Raw genomic sequence first — 22604 nt, 5'->3', positions numbered from 1 at the left:
TAGACATGTGATGGAGGTATGTTACATTAGATGGAGGATCTTTTGGGTTTTGTGCAATGGAAATGATGAGTTACTAAAATGGGAAAAATAAAGATGGTCGTAGATGACCTTTTTAGATTGGTTGCTTCTTGGTATATGTTTACCATCCATAAAGGTGAAATTATTCCTATCATGGTAGATTGTGTTGATGATGCATTTTCCACTAACTTTTTATATGGAATAGTGACCTGGGTAACAAGTATATTCTAATGGATGATTCTAGGAAGCACATCATCTTTCAATAGAATCAATTTGTAGCATAGAAATTAGGAATCATCAAAACAAGTAGATCAAATCAAAACATTAAACATGATAGCTCAATCATAAGAAAACTCATTGAAATGAACCTAATTCTAAAGCACATTCAATGGAGGTATGAAAACAAAGTATTCAAAATGAAATTATGCAAACCAGACATAGAATTGAACACTCCTTCCATGCGGCTCCATTGTTGTTCTTTCCTCTTCAATAGGTTTGTGGATCTCACCTACAAGTGCATACACAATTGAAAGCAAGATTGATGAAAAGCTCAAGAGTACTAGAAGCGAAAGTTCGGTAGTTTGATAGAAATTTGGATCCAGATTTGATTGAAAATCATCCAATTTATAGAGAAATTGGAGAAATGGACAAATTAGCATGAAAGAGATTTGAATAGAAATTCAAATCAATAATAGCATATCTATGACAAATTGCTATGCAAGGCTTATGACAATTCATGACAAATTTCTATGTCAAGAATTTATGACATTTTATGACAAATTCTATGACACATTTCTATGTCAAGAATTTTATGACAATTTATGACAAACTCTATGACAAATTGCTATGTCAAGAGTATGACGCATGAAGCACACAAATAGGGAGAACTAGAAACAAGATAATTAGGTGGAAATTGAAAATAGGAAATTAGAAATAGGTGGAAATTAGGAATTTAGGAAAATTAATGAAAATTGGAAAAATTAGAAATGAGGAAAATAGGAACTTAGTGAATTAATTAATAATTTCTCATTTATCAATTAATTCACAAAGAGGGAATGAAAAATTAGGAAAATTAGATAAATTAATTAATAATTTTTCATTTATTAATTAATTTATAATAAGAGGAATAATTGATGAAAGATTAGGAAATTAATTAATAATTTTTTCATTTATTAATTAATTCATAAAGTGAGGAATAATTAATTAGCCAAGACCTAGGATAAATAAATAAATAATTCAATCCTAGAGGAAGAAATGACACACAAGGTTAAACGATTAAATCACAAAACCCTGAAAGACGAATTAGGTCTTGAAAGACAATTGACTCGATTTGATTTGATTTTGGATTGATAAATGACCAATGTGATAAATGATTTGATTAAATGCGCCAATCGACGAGAAACAATGACAAATTGATCCAAATTGACATAATTAAGACAGACAATGATCGATAACGACATGATCGCATAATGACAAAATCGACAAGAAGACAAGAATCGATGACAAAATAGATTGCAAGACAAGATTGATAATGACCACGATCGATGACAAATCGATCGCAAGATGACAAGATCGATAATGACCACGATCGATGACAAATCAATCGCATGATAACAAGACTGAAAAAGAGAACAAAACCCTAATTAGGATACGCACATTGATGCAACAAGATAAAATCGATCAAAATCATGACTGGATAGCGTTGTCGACAAGACCAAATTTGAGGATGAGATGATTGAAGAATATAGAAGAATGACTCGATGTTCGCAAAATGATAAAAATCAAGTGCGTGACATAGGAGAAATGTTAATGCGACGCAAAAACCTAAAATGAGGCAATGCGCAAATGTTAAAGTATGACTTCGCAAGCGTTGACCATTTTTGGGTGTCTACATTTTGCCCCTCTTTGAGACAATGCGATTTTAAGCATTGTTTCAAAGAACAATAATGAAAATGCCCCAGACAACGATAATGACATATGTATGCCCCCTCGAGGAATTGGCCGGAAACATGCGGAAAAGAGGCCAATTGATCGATAAAAATGATAGGATCGAACGGACTGACAATCGAAGATCGGATGCATGACAGACAAGCAATTTAATGTGCACAAGACCGCGACCAACATAAGATGGAGAGAACGCACGTCCATCTATGCAATGACAAAGAGCTATAAATGGGACCAAGAGGGTGAAAATGACTCATTTGCACTAGCTAAAGAGGAGGATTTGTTGCTCTCGACAAGGACACTTATAGACAGATGGCGAGCATTCCAATGACGGATCACCTTGGAGAACGTGTACGCACATTCAGACGACCGGAGGATGCAGGAGCAGTGGTATGTATCGCGAAAACCCATGTTTTTGATTTCATGAATTTTGATGGCTTACGGGACATTGCAGGGCCCACAGAGGATACCAAAATGGACTCCTGCGCTTGTGTCTTCTAAACCTGCGCTTGTGTAAGTAGTTTTGCGCTTGTGTAGGAATACACAAGCGCAATTCATCTAACACAGGCGCAAGTTGTCATAAAAACCCTAGTTTTGAGGTGAAATTGCATGCAAATGACCGGACAAGGGTGGGGAAGGGTAGGATAGGGCAATGTAGATGAAAAACACCCTGATGTGGACATGAAAATGAGGAAATGCAACCCGTAGGAGCAAACCCTAAAACCGACAAAATGATGCCCCGATTGTAATGCAGAGTCGACAATATCCATTGATCACGCGGGAGAATCGACCTGATTGCTTCATGCTACGTCATAGACTCAGGAGCACAGAGAGAGACACATTAGCTGGACTGGGATTGTATTACATCACGTATATGCCTGAGATTAGGGCAAACACAGGACTGCTTACCGCATTGGCAGAGCGATGGCATTCGGAGACTTCCTCATTCCATTTGGCGACTGGCGAGGCGACGGTGACTCTAGAGGATGTATGGCGCATCCTCCGCATTCCTATACATGGGGAGATGATAGAGTATGACCCAGTGACAGGTAGAGATGCATTGTGCAGATTGTTTGAGTGTGATGTAGATGATCTGGACATTGTCGAGAGGGAGATTCACTGGGAGACTATGGCGGCCGAGTATGAGCAGCGATGTGTGGTGATAGCAGTCATGATAGCATGTCTTCTGGTAGGTGATAGACGAGGACATGGATTCCCTATTGGTTGGGGAAGAGTATTAGAGCAGATGGTGACAGAGGGGACAGTGTATGCATGGGGACCATGTGTGTTGGCTATGTTATATTTCCAGCTGCATCAGATAGCATATCAGGGAGTGCAGACGCTGAGTTGTGGAGTTACATTGCTTCAGGTATGGGCATTTGAGCATATTACCATATGTCGGCCGATTACAGACAGACAGGTTGTACCACACCAACCATACGTGTACAGCTATGGTGGAGCACTGAGACAGGGTCCTTTTGGATACATATTATACTGGTGACATGAGCTAGACATACTTAGAGAGTTCATATGGAGGCCATATCGAGATTGCCCCGGATGGTCAGATGATCATGAGGAGTTACCATACTGTCGACAGGAGAGGTACCTAATTGGGCGACCAGTAAATCGCCAGAGAGTGATTGAGTTATACCTTCCAGAGAGAGTCCGGCGACAGTTTGGAGAGACACAGGATGTTCCTTGGAGGACTGCATGCTTTGCCCAATCTCACCGAGAGACGAGTCAGTGGGGTAATATGATTCAGCCACGCACAGCATATGCCGACTTTGCACAGTTACAGAAGAGACAGTGGGATTGGATATCAGATGTGGTGGATGCTGGGACTACAGAGGAGTATGAGACATGGTTCGCACAGCGACGGCCAGTGCCTTTGACTGATCCTGACATTCCAGTACCGAGGAGACAGGAGGACTTCCCACTCACAGGAGAGGAGGGAGATGATGAGGACGAGGAGGATGACAAGGATGATGAGGATGAGGGTGATGGAGAGGAGGACGAAGCTGATGGAGGTGATGAAGAGGATGAGGGAGATGATGGTGGGGAGGATGAGGAGGAGCCAGACGCAGCGGATCAGGAGACTTTGCAGGATATTCCCATAGAGCCAGAGACAGCTAGGACAGAGGAGATGGACATGTACAGGGCTACCATAGTGAGCCAGCAGGATTATATTGCAACATTAGAGAGACAGAATGCCATTTTGAGGACAGAATGAGATACAGCACTAGCTCAGGCACAGCGAGAGGGACAGAGAGTCACTGAGTTCATTGGGTCGATCAGGGATGCCAGTGCACGGGAGATGGCACAGATGCTGGTAGAGACCGGCGAGGAGAGAATGTACTGGAGGAAACTATATGAGGGTGCAATTCCACCAGAGCGGAGAGCGCCTTCATATCGAGCACGATCGAGAACAGAGAGCAGGTCACACTCTCGGAGGTCATTGAGCAGCATAGGAGTGAGTGGATCGATGAGACCACCACAGCCAGGACTAGGAGGGACATCATCTGCGAGACATGGCAGGGATGAGGAGGATAGAGGGAGCACCCAGTGACAGAGGCACGTGCTCCATATGACAGATAGGGGACATTATGTATTTTGACATTTTGTAGTCAGCCTGCGGGCCATACTTAGGACAGACAGTCCGATTTTGTACTCCGACATTATTATGATATGTGATATGATATGCATCGATATGATGGATGCAATATGTTATGACTTATGTTTTTTTGCATGTATGGATGACTTATGCACTTTGTATGAACATGTATGAATGTATTTTTATGTATTTTTGAGACATTTATGAAATGAAATGGATAAAAATGCTTGATGTGATATACGTGATGGAATGCAAATGCACTAACCACATGAATGCAAGATGCAGCATATGTGCATGGATATCGGAGCACTAGACCGAACTGACTATCCGACCGGACGGAAGAAGTGTTAGTAAGAAGAAATAAGATAGAAGACAGTTAGAGATGATGAAAATTTGCTTTCAGTAATGCACTTTGTAGGTGAGAACCTTTATTTTTATTTAGCAAAATGGATGCGTAGCATCATGGCATTGAAGGCCAGAGCTGAAAGGCAACCCGATTGGCATAAGACAGACACAGTATAGACAAACGACAATCACAATCAAAAAAGAAAACGATCATGAACCATCCCGGTCACTCTAAATCACTCAGTGACATCATCGAGCAACATAGGAACATGATCGAAGATAAATCAATAAAAAGATAAAATGCGCAAATTCAAACAAATCAAACAAACATCTTGATCTTTATTGTCAAAAGTTGAACGTGCTGATAGGACGATCATGCTGTCTGGTTTCAGGATATGTGGTACCCCGTCTAAGACAGGACATAGTCTGGTTTCGAGTATACCACACCCTGTATAAGACCCATGATAATGTGACAAGGACAAATGATTTTTAATGCGGATATTCGATTGATAAGACAATTTGGATCAGTTTGAATGTTTGAGTTTTGATTGAAAAGGTTCATCTATTAATGTACGATTTCATTAAAGCACAATGTTTGATTGCGATTCGTTGGATGTATACTCAGTGAGCTGTCGATGCATAAAGGGAATACTTTATTGCAAAATGTTTATGTTGGTTTTTGAAGTGTTACAATTTTTTTGTGTTCATTTTTTTCAGGACTTTATTTAACTTTTTATGAATTTTTTTCAGGACATTATTTGATTTTTATGGATTTTTTCAGGACATTTTTGGATTTTTGATGACTTTTTTCAGGACATTTTTCAGTTTTTAAGACTTTTTTCAGGACATTTTTGGATTTTTGATGACTTTTTTTCAGGACATTTTCCAATTTTTAAGACTTTTTTTAGGACATTATTCAATTTTTATGGATTTTTTCAGGACATTTTTCAATTTTTAAGATTTTTTTCAGGACATTTTTCAATTTTAAAGATTTTTTTCAGGACATTTTTCAATTTTTAAGATTTTTTTCAAGACATTTTTCAATTTTAAAGATTTTTTTCAGATTTTGCCCCCAGTGTCTAGCAAGGCAAGGAATATGACAAGTGAATAAATAGGCTTGCTGAAATGTTGGTGGATAGAAGGAAGACAAAGGCCTTTTATTATGGAGACAATATGGATGCAATTTCCGAGGGCTATTGCGTGATGGGACAAGAGACTGGATATGACAATGTAAAGCAGTGACATGGCATGAGGGACATGTCAAGAGGTTTTTGAAAAATATGTTTTGAATTTCACGTCCTTATGTCAGATCAAGATCAAGGAATGAAAAAGAATGTATGGATATTGATAAGATATGGATAGGATAAGCAAGACCAAGAATGGATAAGGGACATGGACTGAAGGTCGGGATAGAATACGGGATAATGGCAGAAAGTTGCAATAAGATAGGGAATATGGATGAAAGGTTATAATAAGCAAATGGATAAAGACCAAAAGCTATGATAGACTAAAAGCTGCAAACAAGATGCGTGATGCTCATGATTATTCTCAGCCTTGTCAAGATCAAAGGTGGAAAGGGAAAATGGACATAAGGGATGATAGGACAATGGAGGGTAATGACAGGGGTTCGATAAGATAATGGAACAATGAAGGACAAAAGGATATGATAGGATAAAACCTGCCCCCAAGTGTAGTGTGCAAGAAGTTCATGGATTACACATGACGCCTATTTGCCAGGTTTTCATCACGGTACTTGCCCAAGGCGCCTGTTTGCCAGGTTTTCACCAGTGGACGAATTATTTTTCTTTTTTTTTTTTTTCTTTTGTCTTTCTTTTTCTCACTTTTTTTTTTCTTTTTTGACTTTTTCAGAAGAAAATGGACACATGATAGGGGCTGGAAGAAGGACTCAAGCGTCTTTTTGGTTGGATAGTAGCCTTAAAAAAAAAAAAAATTGGACCATGACCTTTAAAAGTATGCTCAAAGACGTTGGTAGGATAAGGACATGGACAATGAGATGAAACTAAGGCAATGATTTATGCAAAGGATTGGACGAGAGGGATGGAAGGATGGAAAATATGCATTGGATAATGGATAGGGTATTGGAAGAATTGGGCTTCACTGGATGGAAATGTTGGCAAGATCAACATTGGCACACACCTTGAGGGGTGATGGATTGATGGAGGACAAATGTATTTTGGATATTGAGATTTTGACAAAGGAATAGCTTGGGATTTTGGGACATAAGGGCCCAAAACGGATGAAGAAGGCGATGGATAAATAGACTTGGAAGGTTTGGATGGAGGAATAGCAATTTTGGATGCCAAGTTGGATGTTTCCTTATGCTTTTGTGCTTCAAGGAGCTTCTTGGGGATCCACATGGTTTTTGATTTTTCATGCTTTTGTGGTTCCTTGGAGTGCATTGCTTGCACAAGGGATTTAGGAGCCCATATAGATTTTAACTTTTCTTTATTTTGCTCAGTGGGCCTTTGTGGCCTTTTTGATTTTTCTTTTTCTTTATAGATCATATTGCTCTTTGTTTTGACATGTCAATTAGATTGGACATGTTGATCCTTGAATACATGTGGACTTTTAGACTTATGACTTTTATACTTGGCATCCAAATTGCTTGGAGGAGAAAAGGAATGTCGGTGTGGATGGGAATGATATGGAGGCATGTGGGATGGATGGAAGGTTCTCCAAGATGTGTGCCTTTGCTGATGTTGCAGAGGAGATGGAGGGATATAGGGACCTAGAATGGATGGAAGCGATGATGGGGAAGGTGGACATTTGGATTTTGACTTTGAAGGGATACCAATGTCTTGAGTGTGAGCTCTGTAGCCATGACCATTAAGATCTTCTTTGATATGAAGGGGTTCTTGCTTGTGAAGGTCTACCCCTTTGCCTTTATGAATATTTTGACTAATAGGATACTCTTTTCCTTGGGAAGAAGATGCAAGTCCATTATGAGGTGGATATGATATGAGAGAAATAATGAGATCTTGAAGTGGATCAGATTGTACCAAAGTGGAAGAACCCATTGTGCATGTCAAGGGTTCATGAACATCTTGCACTGACACGTTAGAATCATGAGTGGTATCAGGATCATGAGGGGGATTAGGATCATGTAGTGGACATGGTTCAATGATAGGCTCTTCAAGAGATGGAATGAAAGAAATAATGGGATCATCAAAAGAAATGCAATCTTGGAGTGGATATGCGGGATTAGGACGTGGAGATGGAGGGACAAGTGGATCTTGTGGAGGATCTGAAGGAATGATTTGATCTTGACAAGGAGGAAGATCATTGGAATCTTCTTTAAATGTGCTTTGCTCTTGACTTTCAATGGGATCATCGGAAAGAATGGAAGGGATATCTTGATCTTTCTTAGAAAGTGGAATGTCAATGGGATTTGAAAGGACATTGTGTTCGTGAAATGGAAGGGGATCATTTGGGATTGGATGGACTGGGATATCTTGATCTTGCTTGGGGAATGGAGTGTCAATAGGACTTTGGATAGGATGGACAAGAATAGGGAAATCATCATGAGTGTCTGGGAAGATGGGGTCCTGGTCAACAATTGAATGGGATGATAAGGTTTCAGGATCTTGATCTTGATTTTCTTTAGGACACATTTCTTCATGTTCTAAATTATCCTCTTGACATGGGGTTGGACTTTGGATATGCATGGGGGATTTTGGCAAGGGATTAATGCTTTGGCATGAAGGAAAGGCAATTTGAACATTTGTAAGATCAAACATTCCAATCGTAAAGCTTTCTTGCATCTTAGATTTGGATCCACTTTTTGGTATTCGAGGAATCACTTCTTGTTGAGGGACACCTGTCATCAACATTTGTGTGGCCTTCATTTGATCTGGTGTTAAAGGTGTTGCATTAAACAATGGATTGTTTATTATTTCGAATGTGGACTTTTGAGGAATAGTCACTGTCAATGCCTTTGAAGCACGTTTACTCATCAAGGTAGGTTGGGTTTCTCATTGCACATGTTCTTCATTTGGATGCGGAGAGAAACTTAACAACTCACCGCCTTGTCGTTTTTGCACATTAATTTGCTTACTTGAGGAGGTCACATTACTCATCATGTCAAGATATTTTTGTGGGAACCTCTTAAAGAGCTTATTCAAGAATTTATCCATCTTTTTTGTCAACTTTGGATCCTTAAGGTACATAACAACATCATCAGAGACATCGAAATCGGATGAAGAGTCTGGTTGGACATTTGGATTTGTTTCTTGGTGAATGCCTTGATCTGAACCAAATCCTTGAGATAGAGTTGGTTCTTCATACAATGTTTGAGTTCGAATATCATGTTGCAAATTTGGTTGATCCCAATTAAAAGGTGTACTTCCTCTTGGAGTTGGTGAAACACTCCCATGTCCTAGTTTCATAGGTACAAACACTGGTTCATATAATGGGGGTGGTCCAAGTTGAACCATTCCATATGGTGGTAGAGATGTGTTTAATGAACCTTCAACTTGCACTGTTTGACTAGTTTGAAACTGCGAATTTACTATGTTATCCATGGATTGATACATTGATTCACTCATCTTCTTAGATCTTGATCTTATCTCAACAGGCATGTCACTTATGCAAATGCAAATTTTTTTTTTTTGGAATTTTTCAAAGACAATATATGATATGTAACTAAATGCGAACTAAATAGATGAAAATGCAGTCTATGGCAAGAATGCAATCTATGTTTTTGGTTGTTTTGAAGATTTTGACAAACTTTTGAAATGCAAATCTAAGAGATGGACCCTTAGGAAATTGAAATGATGTCTAGACCTCAAAGGACAAAAGGACTTAATTGACAAAGGACAAGATGACAATGTCTCCCCTATATGCTTGGATACTAAGCTAGGTTTGACGAAATGATATTGATGAAAAAAGGACAAAGGACTTGATAAGGTCTAGACCTCCTAACAATGACTTAGGGTTTATCAAAGATTTGGATCACTCAAGGATGACAAAACCTAGTTTTGACACTATATGCAAAGGGACAATTAATATGCAAGTGATCTTAATATGATATGACAATGACTTAGGCTTAATGAAGAGACTTGGGATATGCAAATGCAAATGTATGACGATGTCAACCTAAGATGAAACCTAAGGTTTAATTATGAAATGATATTACTCTTATGCAAGAGGACATATGCAAATGGATGACTTTTATTGATATGCAAAAGAAGTATGACTTAGGTGAAACCTAACATTGATACTTGATAATGACTTTGCTAAATGCAACCTAGGATGAACCTAAACGTAAGTGACATAAGAGTTGAGACAAGTTTTTGAGCAATGTTGGATAACCATGCTTGAAGGATGATCTTTGAACCTTGTCGAATGTTTGTTGGATGAATGTCTCTTGTGTTTGATCTTATGTTATATCAATGTGCTTGCTCTTGAAATGGTATTCAACTTTTGACAATCAAAGAATACAAGATGTTACAACTTAGACTCAAGGCAATCATGCTCATTTCCACATTCCTTAGGGTAGGCAAAGACATTAGGTACTTGAGAGGTAGACTCATTATGGGATTCAAGGAGAATACATAGATGCTTGACCCCACGGGCTCCCCTCCACGGCACTCACTTCTCAGGGCAGCCAAGCATCAGTCCCCATGGAATCTCCCCATGGCGAACTTAGTATCTCTTCCAAGTATCCGAATTTGTCCTTCTCAAGCAACTAGAAGGGTTTTTGGCCTCTAAAAACAAGGTGTTTAGTAAGGATTTCTGTTAAGCGTTACTCCTTGATGTCATGCAAGCATGATTGAGACATTAAGCCCATCAAGATACCAAACAAATGTAGTCACGCAAGCGCGATTTAGACCAAGAGGCCCTACTTAGATGTTGATATGAGAAAGAGTTCAAGGGGCATCACTTCCCAAGTAACTGCAATTCCCACGTAACACTTCCTTCAAAGCTTTCGCCCATCAGGTATTTTTTTATAGTGAGTTAGAATGCCAAGGAATTCTAGCCATACTCACTTTGGGTCATTCCCTTCTCACGATTATCACTCGCTTGCTAAAGCAAAGTGGTCGGGAAGGCAGGCCCTCTAATGGAGACAAACAATCAGCAACACAAGCATGGTATTGAAGATCTGGATTTCTGATCACCCTATAAAGGATGAGAGCATACTCTCCTACTCCAATGTCATACTTAACAAACAAAGCAAACAAGGGTTCATTTCCACCTACTTATAAATCACTAAATGCCTAATTAAAAATCTCACACACACAATTTGGTTGTTTCTCCAAGGCAACCTGCAAAACACATGTCAGAGGTTTGATTTGTTGTCTTTGACCATCGAATCTGCATAACACATGTTAGTAGTTTGATTTGTAGTCTTTGTCATGCATATGCCAAGATCCTGCACAAATAATTAGTACCAAAATCCAAAGCACAGATGATCTAATTTATGAAAACTATCAAAATTTCAGTCCACTTTGAGAAGGCATAACTTTCTCATCCTAGCTCCGAATTACAAACCGTTTAATGCGTTGGAAAGGTATTCAAATAATCTAGAACCAAATTTCAGAAACATCAATGATGTCTCGTCATGTTTCCGGGAACCATATTTGTCCACAAATGCACCGAAGACCCTCAAAATTGCAATTTACTAAAACATATAAAATTTTTCAAGTAAAAACTGCATTTTTCACCTCTGATCTGGACTTTACACAGGCGCAGAAGATAGGACACAAGCGCAGGATGTCAAACACAAGCGCAAAAGTCTTCAACACAAGCGCAAGATTTTTCAACACAGGCGCAGAATGCTTCACACAAGCGCAGAAGTGTCCAGAATGCACTGCACGGCCCTGTTTTTGGGTTTTTGACCTGCAAATCAACTTAGAAGCACTCCAAAACACAGTAAGATGGTTAGAAGGTTAGTATTCACGTCGGGTTCACCAATTAATGTAGCGTAGAAATTAGGAATCATCAAAACAAGTAGATCAGTCAAAACACTAAACAATCAAAGCAATATCATGAGAACACTCAATGCAAATGAACCTAATTCCAAAGCACATTCAATGGAGGTATGAAAACAAAGTATTCAAAATGAAATTATGCAAACCAGACGTAGAATTGAACACTCCTTCCATGCGGCTCCATTGTTGTTCTTTCCTCTTCAATAGGTTTGTGGATCTCACCTACAAGTGCATACACAATTGAAAGCAAGATTGATGAAAAGCTCAAGAGTACTAGAAGCGAAAGTTCGGTAGTTTGATAGAAATTCGGATCCAGATTTGATTGAAAATCATCCAATTTATAGAGAAATTGGAGAAATGGACAAATTAGCATGAAAGAGATTTGAATAGAAATTCAAATCAATAATAGCATATCTATGACAAATTGCTATGCAAGGCTTATGACAATTCATGACAAATTTCTATGTCAAGAATTTATGACATTTTATGACATTTTATGACAAATTCTATGACACATTTCTATGTCAAGAATTTTATGACAATTTATGACAAACTCTATGACAAATTGCTATGTCAAGAGTATGATGCATGAAGCACACAAATAGGGAGAACTAGAAACAAGATAATTAGGTGGAAATTGAAAATAGGAAATTAGAAATAGGTGAAAATTAGGAAATAATGAAAATAGGAAATTAGAAATTAGTGAATTAATCAATAATTTTTCATTTATTAATTAATTCACTCACAAAGAGGAATAATTAGCCAATTAAATGAATATTTAATTGTAATGAGAAAACTTAGGATTAATAAATAATTTAGTAATCCTAAAGGAAGAAATGACACATTAGGTTAAATGATTAAATCATAAAACCCTAGAAGGCGAATTAGAAATGCGAGGATGACAATTAGGTCTTGATTGAAGATAATTAATGTCATGATTTTGAATTGATAAATGACCAGTGCGACAAAATGATTTGATTAAGAAAATGCGCCAATTGACAAGGAACAATGACAAATTGATCCAAATTGACATAATTAAGACAGACAATGATCGATAACGACATGATCGCAAAATGACAAAATCGACAAGAAGACAAGAATCGATGACAAAATAGATTGCAAGACGACAAGATTGATAATGACCACGATCGATGACAAATCGATCGCAAGATGACAAGATCGATAATGACCACGATCGATGACAAATCGATCGCATGATAACAAGACTGAAAAGAGGACAAAACCCTAATTAGGATACGCACATTGATGCAACAAGATAAAATCGATCAAAATCATGACTGGATAGCGTTGTCGACAAGACCAAATTCGAGGACGAGATGATTGAAGAATATAGAAGAATGACTCGATGTTCGCAAAATGATAAAAATCAAGTGCGTGACATAGGAGAAATGTTAATGCGACGCAAAAACCTAAAATGAGGCAATGCGCAAATGTTAAAGTATGACTTCGCAAGCGTTGACCATTTTTGGGTGTCTACATTTTGCCCCTCTTTGAGACAATGCGATTTTAAGCATTGTTTCAAAGAACAATAATGAAAATGCCCCAGACAATGATAATGACATATGTATGCCCCCTCGAGGAATTGGCCGGAAACATGCGGAAAAGAGGCCAATTGATCGATAAAAAATTGTCTACACAATTGTTTGTCTTTTGGGTGCCCAAAATACCATGGAATCAATGTTGTTGTTGTATGATTACACTACTACTATATCTTGGATCCTATAAACCAATTCATAAGGCTGAAAATGACTTCTCATAGGTTGAGCTGATGTATGAATATATTATTATGCATTTCAGCCGATGTAGAGGTGAATGAAAGATTTGTCTCCAAAAGATGTAGAGGTTGAACTGACTATTATTATAGTGCCATATAAACAAAAATAAGGCCCACAACATCATCTAATGTATCGAGGGCTTCTGATACGATTTGCTCAATGATAGTGCATTATTGGTTAAAAACCCATAACAATCTACAAAATCAATACCCAGAGTTTAGTGGAGTATGAGATGCTGATATATGATGTCAAGTGTTGTCCCTCAAGTGTGCCATTTTTGTTCTGAATCAGATCCTAAAGTTGCATCTAGCATCTTTCAAGCGGATACAAATTTTGGAGAGCTTAGTTTTGTTTCCTATAGAGAGTATCTCCACAACTCCAAGGTGAAAGAGGTAATTATTTTCAAGTTGGGTATTCACTATTATAAAGGATGTATTTTACGTTGTAACCATCCCACAGGTTCTTATATCTTTAGGAAAGGCTGCAAGAGCTTCTAGTCTAACTTTCTTGGTGATAGTGCACACATTTAGTTTTGGAAAGAAGTTGAAAAGAGGAGGTTATTGATTTAAAAAAATGCAAGGCATGCTACAAAACCTCTAAGTAATATGGAGTAAGAGGTTGCACATTGAAAATCATATTCACAATATTACAAAGCACAAGTAAACTTAAGAAATTTTTAGGATACATGGGAGGAAGATGTAACATCACACAGGTATAGGATCACAATCTATTTTGTAGTTTGATTATTTTGGCACCAAGATCTTGGAGTTTCATGGTTGCAGGTGCTTGAGGACAAGCAATTTTGAGATAGGAGGACTTAACATATCTCTTTCCGTTTTTCCAAAAATAGAAACTTACTAAAAATAATACTTCCCCATTATCCATAAATAGTAAGTCAAGGTCATAGGATAGTTTGGAAAAAAATAATATTAATTTAATTAATTATTTGTTTTGATGCAAATCAAATTTCACAAACAAATAAGTAATTAATTTCATATTATAGTGTTGTTGGCTTTTGGAAGTTTTCTTGGCATCTAGTGGCCTTGTAATGGTCATGTCAACTCATTGATAGCTTATGGTAGTTCTTTATGATAGTTGCCAAAAATGATTATTTCTATTTTATGTAAGTTTCCTCCAAGTCAAGTAGTGGGATTTGAGTGCCCAATTTGATTTTAAATTTTTAAATTTTTAAATTTTATATATTGAGATATTTCAAATTTTGCAATGATGGGAAAATGGTGTTGTACACCTTACATAATAATGTTTCATTGTTGTATTAATATTATTGTGTGAGGTGGACATGGAATTATATTGTAATATCATATTGTATTGTTGCACCTAGGAGCACCTACATGGATGTGCAACATGTAGAGATTCCCTTGGAATATTCTTGTAACCACTTGATGAGTTGTATTGACACATTGTTATTATTATATTATATTTATTTAATAAATTGGGGAATGCAATTGTGATGAAGTACCCAATATTAAATGTGGGTCAAGCGTAGGTAGGAAAAATATTATATTCTATTGTCACATGGTTTTGATGTAATACCATTTGGTGGTTTTGTGGTTGCTTGTCTCTATAAAATCACCACAAGGGTAGTTGTTTAGGTTAGCCAAGTTAGCATTTGTGAAGAAGGAAGTGTTGACGGGTGTTTTGACACACTCACCAATAGTCAGGTAGTTTATGCAAACACTCACCACCTCTCCTGAAAAGTAACGAGTTTGGAAGAACTCACTACTTTGGCCTACTTAGATGATTTGTGGCCTACTTAGAGATTTTAGAGTATTTTGCAGATTGTTAAGAAGTTTGAGTTATTTTTGTTATACATTCATGGAGATTAATAAGAAAAGCAGCTTGTAGATTGCCTGATCTACATTTATATTCTATCAAATTGTTCTGTGGAATCCAGTAACATCTATTATTTTGAGTTAGTAGCGTGGTTTAATCTTTTTGTCTATCACTTTATGAATCATATTGTGCACATCAATGGTGTATGAGAATTATTGGGATAGGCCATATTGTTGATGATTTTATTTCTGTAAATTTGTGAAATTGATGATTTTACAGGTTTTTCTGGAGGTTCGTTATTGAATGCTAACTTGGAAAATATTTGATAATTGCTTGGATTGCAGGGAACTGATTGAGTAGTTCATTAAGTTGTCATTATACTGATCTTTATTGTTACTTTCTTGTTTCCCTTTATGCTTTGCATTTTATTTCCCCAAAGAATCTTAAATAAAAAATACAAAAAAAGAGGAAGTGCAATTATCCATAACCAACGAGATTTAGTTCTAACCAGTAGGCCCCTTTACAGGTATAACCACATCAACCATTGGGCTATCCATCACCATTGAGACCCAACTACAGAGACCTTGGAGTAGTGAGTTCTTCCAAACTCGTTACTTTTCGGGAGAGGTGGTGAGTGTTTGCATAAACTACCTAACTGTTGGTGAGTGTGTCAAAATACCCGTCAACAGGAAGCATGGCATGGGATGTGTGGGTTCATGCTTGGTCACATGGAGTGCTTGGTTATGGCCGAGTTTTCAAAGGCTTCCCATAGTTGTATTGTAACGGACACATTGATGATAATACATGGTGGGTGATGTTTTTGGAGGCTGGGTTTTTCCCTCATGAGGATTTTCCCAGGATATATCTTGTGTCACATCTTCATGGATATGTTGTCTATTTTTTGCATATGGCTTTTGTGTATTGATTTGATTGAAATAAATGGGTTATGTGGAAATTGTCATAAAGATAGCTACAAGTGTCCTTACATGTAAGGCATTCAAAATTTAGCTATATTCAATTTGAGATTCGACTTGTAGTTCCTCAATGGTTGATAAAATCGTAGAGAAGGAGACTTCTAGACAGGATGTTCAAGGTTTCCAAGGTGATCTAAAGATGAGAGTTGGAGGATTATTAGAGTGTAGTCTACTTCAAAGATTACCCATGTGTTGAATAGTTTTATATTTTCTTCAATTTATTTGCAGTTTGTTTGTAGGAGGGTTTTAGTAGTTAGAAATGTCTTATTTGGGGTTTGAATGCTCTATTTGTTGCATATGTTTATGGCAGCTTTGTAGATGTGGGTTTTCTGCTATTTCTTTGTATTTGTTATTTTTTCTTTATAATAAACCTTGGTGTGGAGTCTGGATAGTTTTCTTGAAAGTTGGGTAAAGTTTAGTATGTGTTTGGGTTTCATTTTGCTTCTTATTTAATGAAGAAGTTGTAGTGGATGTATCTTGCTATTTGCAACAATTTATGACAACAAAAATAACATATTTTCATGTTTCAAATATGCATTAATAATTATAAATCAATACCATGAAAGTTTGTTGAAGTTTGGTGTGTTTTGAGAGTTCATTTCTATTGCTAGTTTGCATTGTTTCTATTGTTTCAAGTTTTAAAAAAAGTATCAGGAGGGTTTTCAGATCTAATAATTTAGTTAAGGTTGAACTAGAGAAGCCAAGGAGTTAGATGAGTTATGCTTGATCCTACCTAGCAAGAGGGATATTCATGTGAGTTGAACTTTTATCTTTATTTACTTTTATACTTTCCTTTATATCAACTCAACTAAATACAAGGTTTAAATAAATCTTCTCATTATGTGTGTCCATGGAATGTGGAGGATTTCAAAACCTTTATCAATGACATCTCCTTGAAAATTATTTTGGTGATTGAGTAGTTGAGGGAGGACCTAGTTGATCCTAGACTTCCTATTATTATTGGGAACCATACTAATGTTTTGTATCTACATGTTATTGTTTGAGGGAGAACGAGGAAATAGAGAAAGCAACAATATACAGAGATTACCAAATTGAGAATTGAGAATGTAAATAATCCTATGAAAGCAGTCAATAGAGAAAGCAACAATACACAAAGATTACCAAGTTGAGAGTTGAGAATGTAAATAATCCTATGAGAACAACCAATAGAGAAATCAACAATACACATAAAGATTACTAAATTATCAACGTATTATAATTATCCTATAAACATGCTTTCCCAAACAACACAATCATTTCTTAAAATATATATTATATTTTATCAACATATTATCATTATGAAATATTCATACACAATCATTACCATTAAATGATAAGATTTTTATACTTAAATAATTACCTAAGTAGATGCCTTTCAGATTTATAAATATATTTTTAAAAACACTTTAAAATAAATTACAATATATTTGATAACAAATTATTGTTAAAAAAATATATAATAAAAACCCAAATCCATATCGACTCAACAATAGAACTATACCATTGCGATTCTAACATACAAAAGCACATCAATCTTTAAGCTTTGATTAATATCATAATTGCTCAAAACTCAATTTACATTAACATTATAATAATGTACAGGTACTGTATATTCTGTATCAGTTCGTCTAAGAAAAGAAAATACTTTCCCGTGATTCTTTGTTGTATAACTTAATTCATATGAAGAATGACCTGAGCTCCATGTTGGGGTTTAAGCAGGAGTGATTGCACAGGTGCATGCATGTAATTAGGTGAAATCACAAAGGAAAACCGTTGCAGAATCATGGCTAATATTATTTTCACCTCTAGCAGTGCATAGTTTTGACCAATGCAGATCCTCGGGCCTAAAGCAAACGGCATGAATGCCATTGGATGCTTGGCAGCCTTTGAAATTCCCTGGCCAAACCGCTCTGGATTGAATTCATTCACACTTTCTCCCCACAAAGCTTGATCATGGTGGATTTGAAGAATTGGAATCTCAAGCTGAGTACCTGCAGGAATTGAGAACCTTCCAAGCATCATTGCCTTAGATGTCTGCCGTGTTATTGTCACTGCTGGTGGATAAAGTCTCAAGGATTCATTAAATATCATCCCCACCTGCAATAACATGGATATAAGAAAATTGATCTACTTATCAAAGTTTCTGCCTTGCTCTGAAAAATTGAAAAATCTGAAAAACAAAACCCTATCTCTATAATCTCTCGTTTTAAAAAAAATATCTGAAAACAAAAGCCTTTTTCTATAACCTCTGTTTTTTGTTAAATCTGAAAACAAAACCCTATCTTTATAATCTCTGTTTTTTTCTTAAAATATGAAAACAAAATCCTATCTCTATAATCTCTGTTTTTCTTTAAATCTGAAAACAAAACCCTATCTCTATTTAATCTCCGTTTTTTTCTTAAAATCTGAAAACAAAACCCTGACTCTTTAATCTTTGTTTTTTTATTAAATCTGTAAGCAAAACCCTATTTCTAAAAAATCCTATTTCAAGTAGTTTAAACTTCAAGCAGAATGGTGCAGAAACACAGCATAATCTAAGATCACTATTGGAAAAATCAATTCCAGGAAAGCTTAAAGCCTAGGAGCCTGTTTTCTTACAATTTTTAGGGCATTTACAGTGTCTGCATTTGGGAAGTCATTTTCCCCGCATGCTTCCAAGACCTCCTTGCGTGCTCTATCTTGCCATTCTGGATGCATTCCTAGCAATACCATAGTCCATGTCAAGAGGATTGCTGTAGTTTCCTGACCAGCTATATAGAAGTTCTGACATTCAGCAATTATTTCATCTAGAGTCATGCTCATGTTTGTTTGAGCCTTTCCTCCTTCCTCTTTCTTGTTAGAAGCCATCATCAGACCAAGTAGATCAGTGCCATAGTCCCCCGAATTTTCAATGCCTGCATTCTTCTCTTTGCGTTCAATCACCTGCAAAATACATCTTCTAATTTCATTGTCCAATGACCATCGTCGCCTATTCTTTCTTGTAGGAAGAAACCTGTAACGAAATTTTTTTCTTAGAATTCATCAATTCTCAGTCATGAAGAAATAAACAGTTCTGAGAAACATGTGTATAATAGATTGTAGATTGACAAAAATGAGAAAATGAGAGTGCAGTGAGATTTCTGGAGTCAAAAAATACTACTATTTGTACTCATTTCACTAGCTGAAGTGCACATTGATGAAAAGCCTTTGATTTGCTCTAAAGTTCGCTCATCTCATATGTGATTCATCTGTTGGTATGCTAGAAATTTCTCTTACAGTTACTCTGTTCTAGTTCTTCCATTCTAACGGAGTTTGATATAATAAAAAATTACACAGTTGTATTCATAAATCACTATTAATAATCATCATGAATAAACATCACGAACTGTGAAAAAATTTGATGAATTTAGTTTCTTGAATACTTTTATTGTGCAATATAAAATGGAATTCTCAACAAAGGGAAACCTATTGCAGGCCTTCTATTCACAGTATGAGAGTTGTCAGAGCCATATGGAAAATCAATGTTTACCAAGCAATTTATTGTAACTTCTTTGAAATTTTGTGTGTAATGGGAGAATAAACCAAATTTAGCATCTCAACAAAAAAAAATCGTGGATAATGTCTGACAGCAAAATACTATGTCGGTAAAAAAGATTTTGGAGGAAACAAGGCTAAAACTTGTTACCTGAAGCCTGGAATATGAACACTGCGAATCGCTTCAAAAGAGAGGAGGACTTGTTGATCCAGCAAATGAAAAATGCGGTTCCCCTCTGCATAACTGCTTCCAAATGCTGTGCATGAAATTATGTCTGATGTAAGTACACAAAATTCTTTAAAAACATCAATTTCATTGGCACCTGAAGACACCAGTTTGCTCCATTCTCTCAACATTTTGATGCCACTTTCTGCAATTGAGGGAATCATGCCCTGCAAAATATTATAGAACTAGACATTTAGTGTGTAACCTTATTATAATGGACCACTAGTTTATTACAATTCCGGGACTTTACAGATCTTTTTGTTATTCAAGCTGTTTGCTAATAGAAAAAGACAGCTGTTTGCTCCATTCTCCATACATATTTGGAGGCTTTACCTTCAAGAGATCAGTGTGAAAAGCGGGATTGAGAATTCTTCGATGCTGTGCCCATTTCTCTCCATCTAACCTTCCAAGGCCTGGTTTTGCAAGCAACTTGTATTGAATTTTGTCACAATGTCCAAACTTGTTACATAATATTTCCTTTGCAAGCTCAGGGTGAGTAACATAAAGCCTGGGTTTAGTCCCAAACCAGAAAACAAATTCCTGACCTACATCACAGATAATGGGCATTATAAATTCTTCTCTTCTTATATAGTACTGCAAATTTGAAGCTATATAATCTCTTCTCTGGACAGTGCCAAGTGATAAAATAAATACACATCATTGCTTCGGAGCATACTCTCTGATCCATCATTAGGATGTTGAGTGCAATCAGAGATGAAAAATATATCATCCATTCTAACATCTTATGATGGATGACAGTATGTGATCTAAAACATTGATGAAAAAAATTATACACAATCTAATTCAAAAGTAACCGATTCCAATTACATAGATTGTAGAAATTTAATATCTAATTGATAAGATTCGATTAATATTTCATAAGGATAGAGTAAATATACCATATGTTTCCATCCAATGATTATGGGCAGGAAGAATTCGAGGAACTATATTGTGTTCCGACAGAGGCAATGGTTCAGAGCTTTCCTGCCTGGCCAATCTAACAATATCAGGAGCATTTCCATAGAATAACTTATATTGAGGACCTTGAATCCCCTGGGCTTCAAAATACTTTTTACTTTGCAGTGGTTTCAACCATATAAGTTTAACAAATTCCATCAGAACTATTGCTAAAGCAGCTGAAAGTACAGCTGGAATCCAGAAAAACCAGTCCATTTTCTTAACTGATAATTTTCTAGGCTGAATAACAACCCAGCACTGAATTGTGGCTTACTTGAATTGTAAAATAAAGTCTTCCCCAAATGCATATTCTTAGTCACCTTGGTAGTGGAAAAATGATGTGTAGCCACGATGATGGTTAACATATATATTATTGAAATATCTTTATCAACCAGTCAATCGCTATTGTTTATATTTTCTGTTACAGTGTTTGAGATTTTAATTAAAGTTGTTGTGAGTAAATTTAATATATGCTTGAATTGATTTATGTGTTTAGTTGAATATATTTATTCATTTGAAATATTTAAAGTGGATAAAAGAAAATTATTAAAGAATATTTAGGAGAAAGGATTCAGTATTCACATGGTAGGTTATTTAAGTTCTAGAGAATCTATTTAAAGTCTAAGTTGTCATGTTATGTTATCTTATCTTGGCATTTACTTCTTGTCTTAGGTCATTTAATAATTATCTTGTTAGTTGACTCATTTCATGAAATTAAGACACATGTCACAATCTTGCCTAATCCAACCTATCAACCTTGTCTTATGATCAAGATATTCTATTAGGTTTCACATTCGATCTTACATTCATAATCAAACAAGCTATTCTTGTCATCCTCTCTTGTGGAAGGATATTTTTGTTTTGGAGGTGATCCTAGGATGTTGAAAGTTTACAATCAACTCTTATAATGAGTACTCATAATTGAATAAAATGTATTCTTTAGATCTAAAAATCAACAAATTATGTGATGTCATATCAGCACACTAATAAAACATGGCATAGTGCACAACTATAAGGCTAATTTTTTTAGCATTCTTTTGAACATTTCAACAAAAAGCATGATGATGTGGCATCACATTTGATGATGCGGCACTAAAACTTATAAGTAGGGGATTTGTCAAGTAAGTTGTTATAAAAAATTGGAAGTGATTTGAAATTGTCATGTAAGATCTTGAGAGGCATGAATTTAAGGTGCTCAACTACTGGGTCTTCTCCTCTATATTATAGAGTATTTATGTGAACATTATAAGAGCATTATACCAAGTTACTAACATATATCATTTTAAATCTATTGTATGCTCATTTACCATCGAAATTCCGACATCATCCCAACTTTGCACCGATGACAAGACTGTCGGACAAACAACATCCTCGTCGGTGCATAGTTCCTGGCAGGCGTCAGAATTTCAATGCCAATTGAAGAAACATCTGACAAGGATGGTGTATGTCTGACAACACTTTATTGTCGGACACTCA

General features: G+C 36.3%; 1 protein-coding gene across 1 annotated transcript; it reads right to left on the bottom strand.

Moving 5' to 3' along the window:
* Positions 1–17947: 17947 nt before the first annotated feature.
* Positions 17948–21393, bottom strand: LOC131038723 (cytochrome P450 734A1). The gene is made up of 5 exons (XM_057971247.2): positions 21071–21393; positions 20505–20716; positions 20097–20338; positions 19031–19424; positions 17948–18529 (listed from the first exon to the last, which is right to left on the bottom strand). The coding sequence occupies exons 1-5, from the start codon at positions 21342–21344 to the stop codon at positions 18104–18106; spliced, it is 1548 nt and encodes a 515-aa protein (XP_057827230.2). The 5' UTR covers positions 21345–21393; the 3' UTR covers positions 17948–18103.
* Positions 21394–22604: the final 1211 nt, after the last annotated feature.

The sequence above is a fragment of the Cryptomeria japonica genome, chromosome 3 (genome assembly GCF_030272615.1).
Source record: "Cryptomeria japonica chromosome 3, Sugi_1.0, whole genome shotgun sequence".
NCBI lineage: Eukaryota > Viridiplantae > Streptophyta > Pinopsida > Cupressales > Cupressaceae > Cryptomeria > Cryptomeria japonica.
The sequence above is the reverse complement of the archived record's forward strand: the minus strand, read 5'-3'. Positions and strand labels throughout refer to the sequence as shown.

Bases quoted from the DNA above. Each gene is read 5' to 3' on its own strand.
- LOC131038723 (XM_057971247.2), bottom strand. From the start codon at position 21,344: ATGGACTGGTTTTTCTGGATTCCAGCTGTACTTTCAGCTGCTTTAGCA. The intron at 19,425-20,096 runs GTAACAAGTTTT...ATTTCGTTACAG, and splicing joins GTTCATATTCCAGGCTTCAG to GTTTCTTCCTACAAGAAAGA. The intron at 18,530-19,030 runs GTAAGAAAACAG...ATGTTATTGCAG, and splicing joins CTGTAAATGCCCTAAAAATT to GTGGGGATGATATTTAATGA.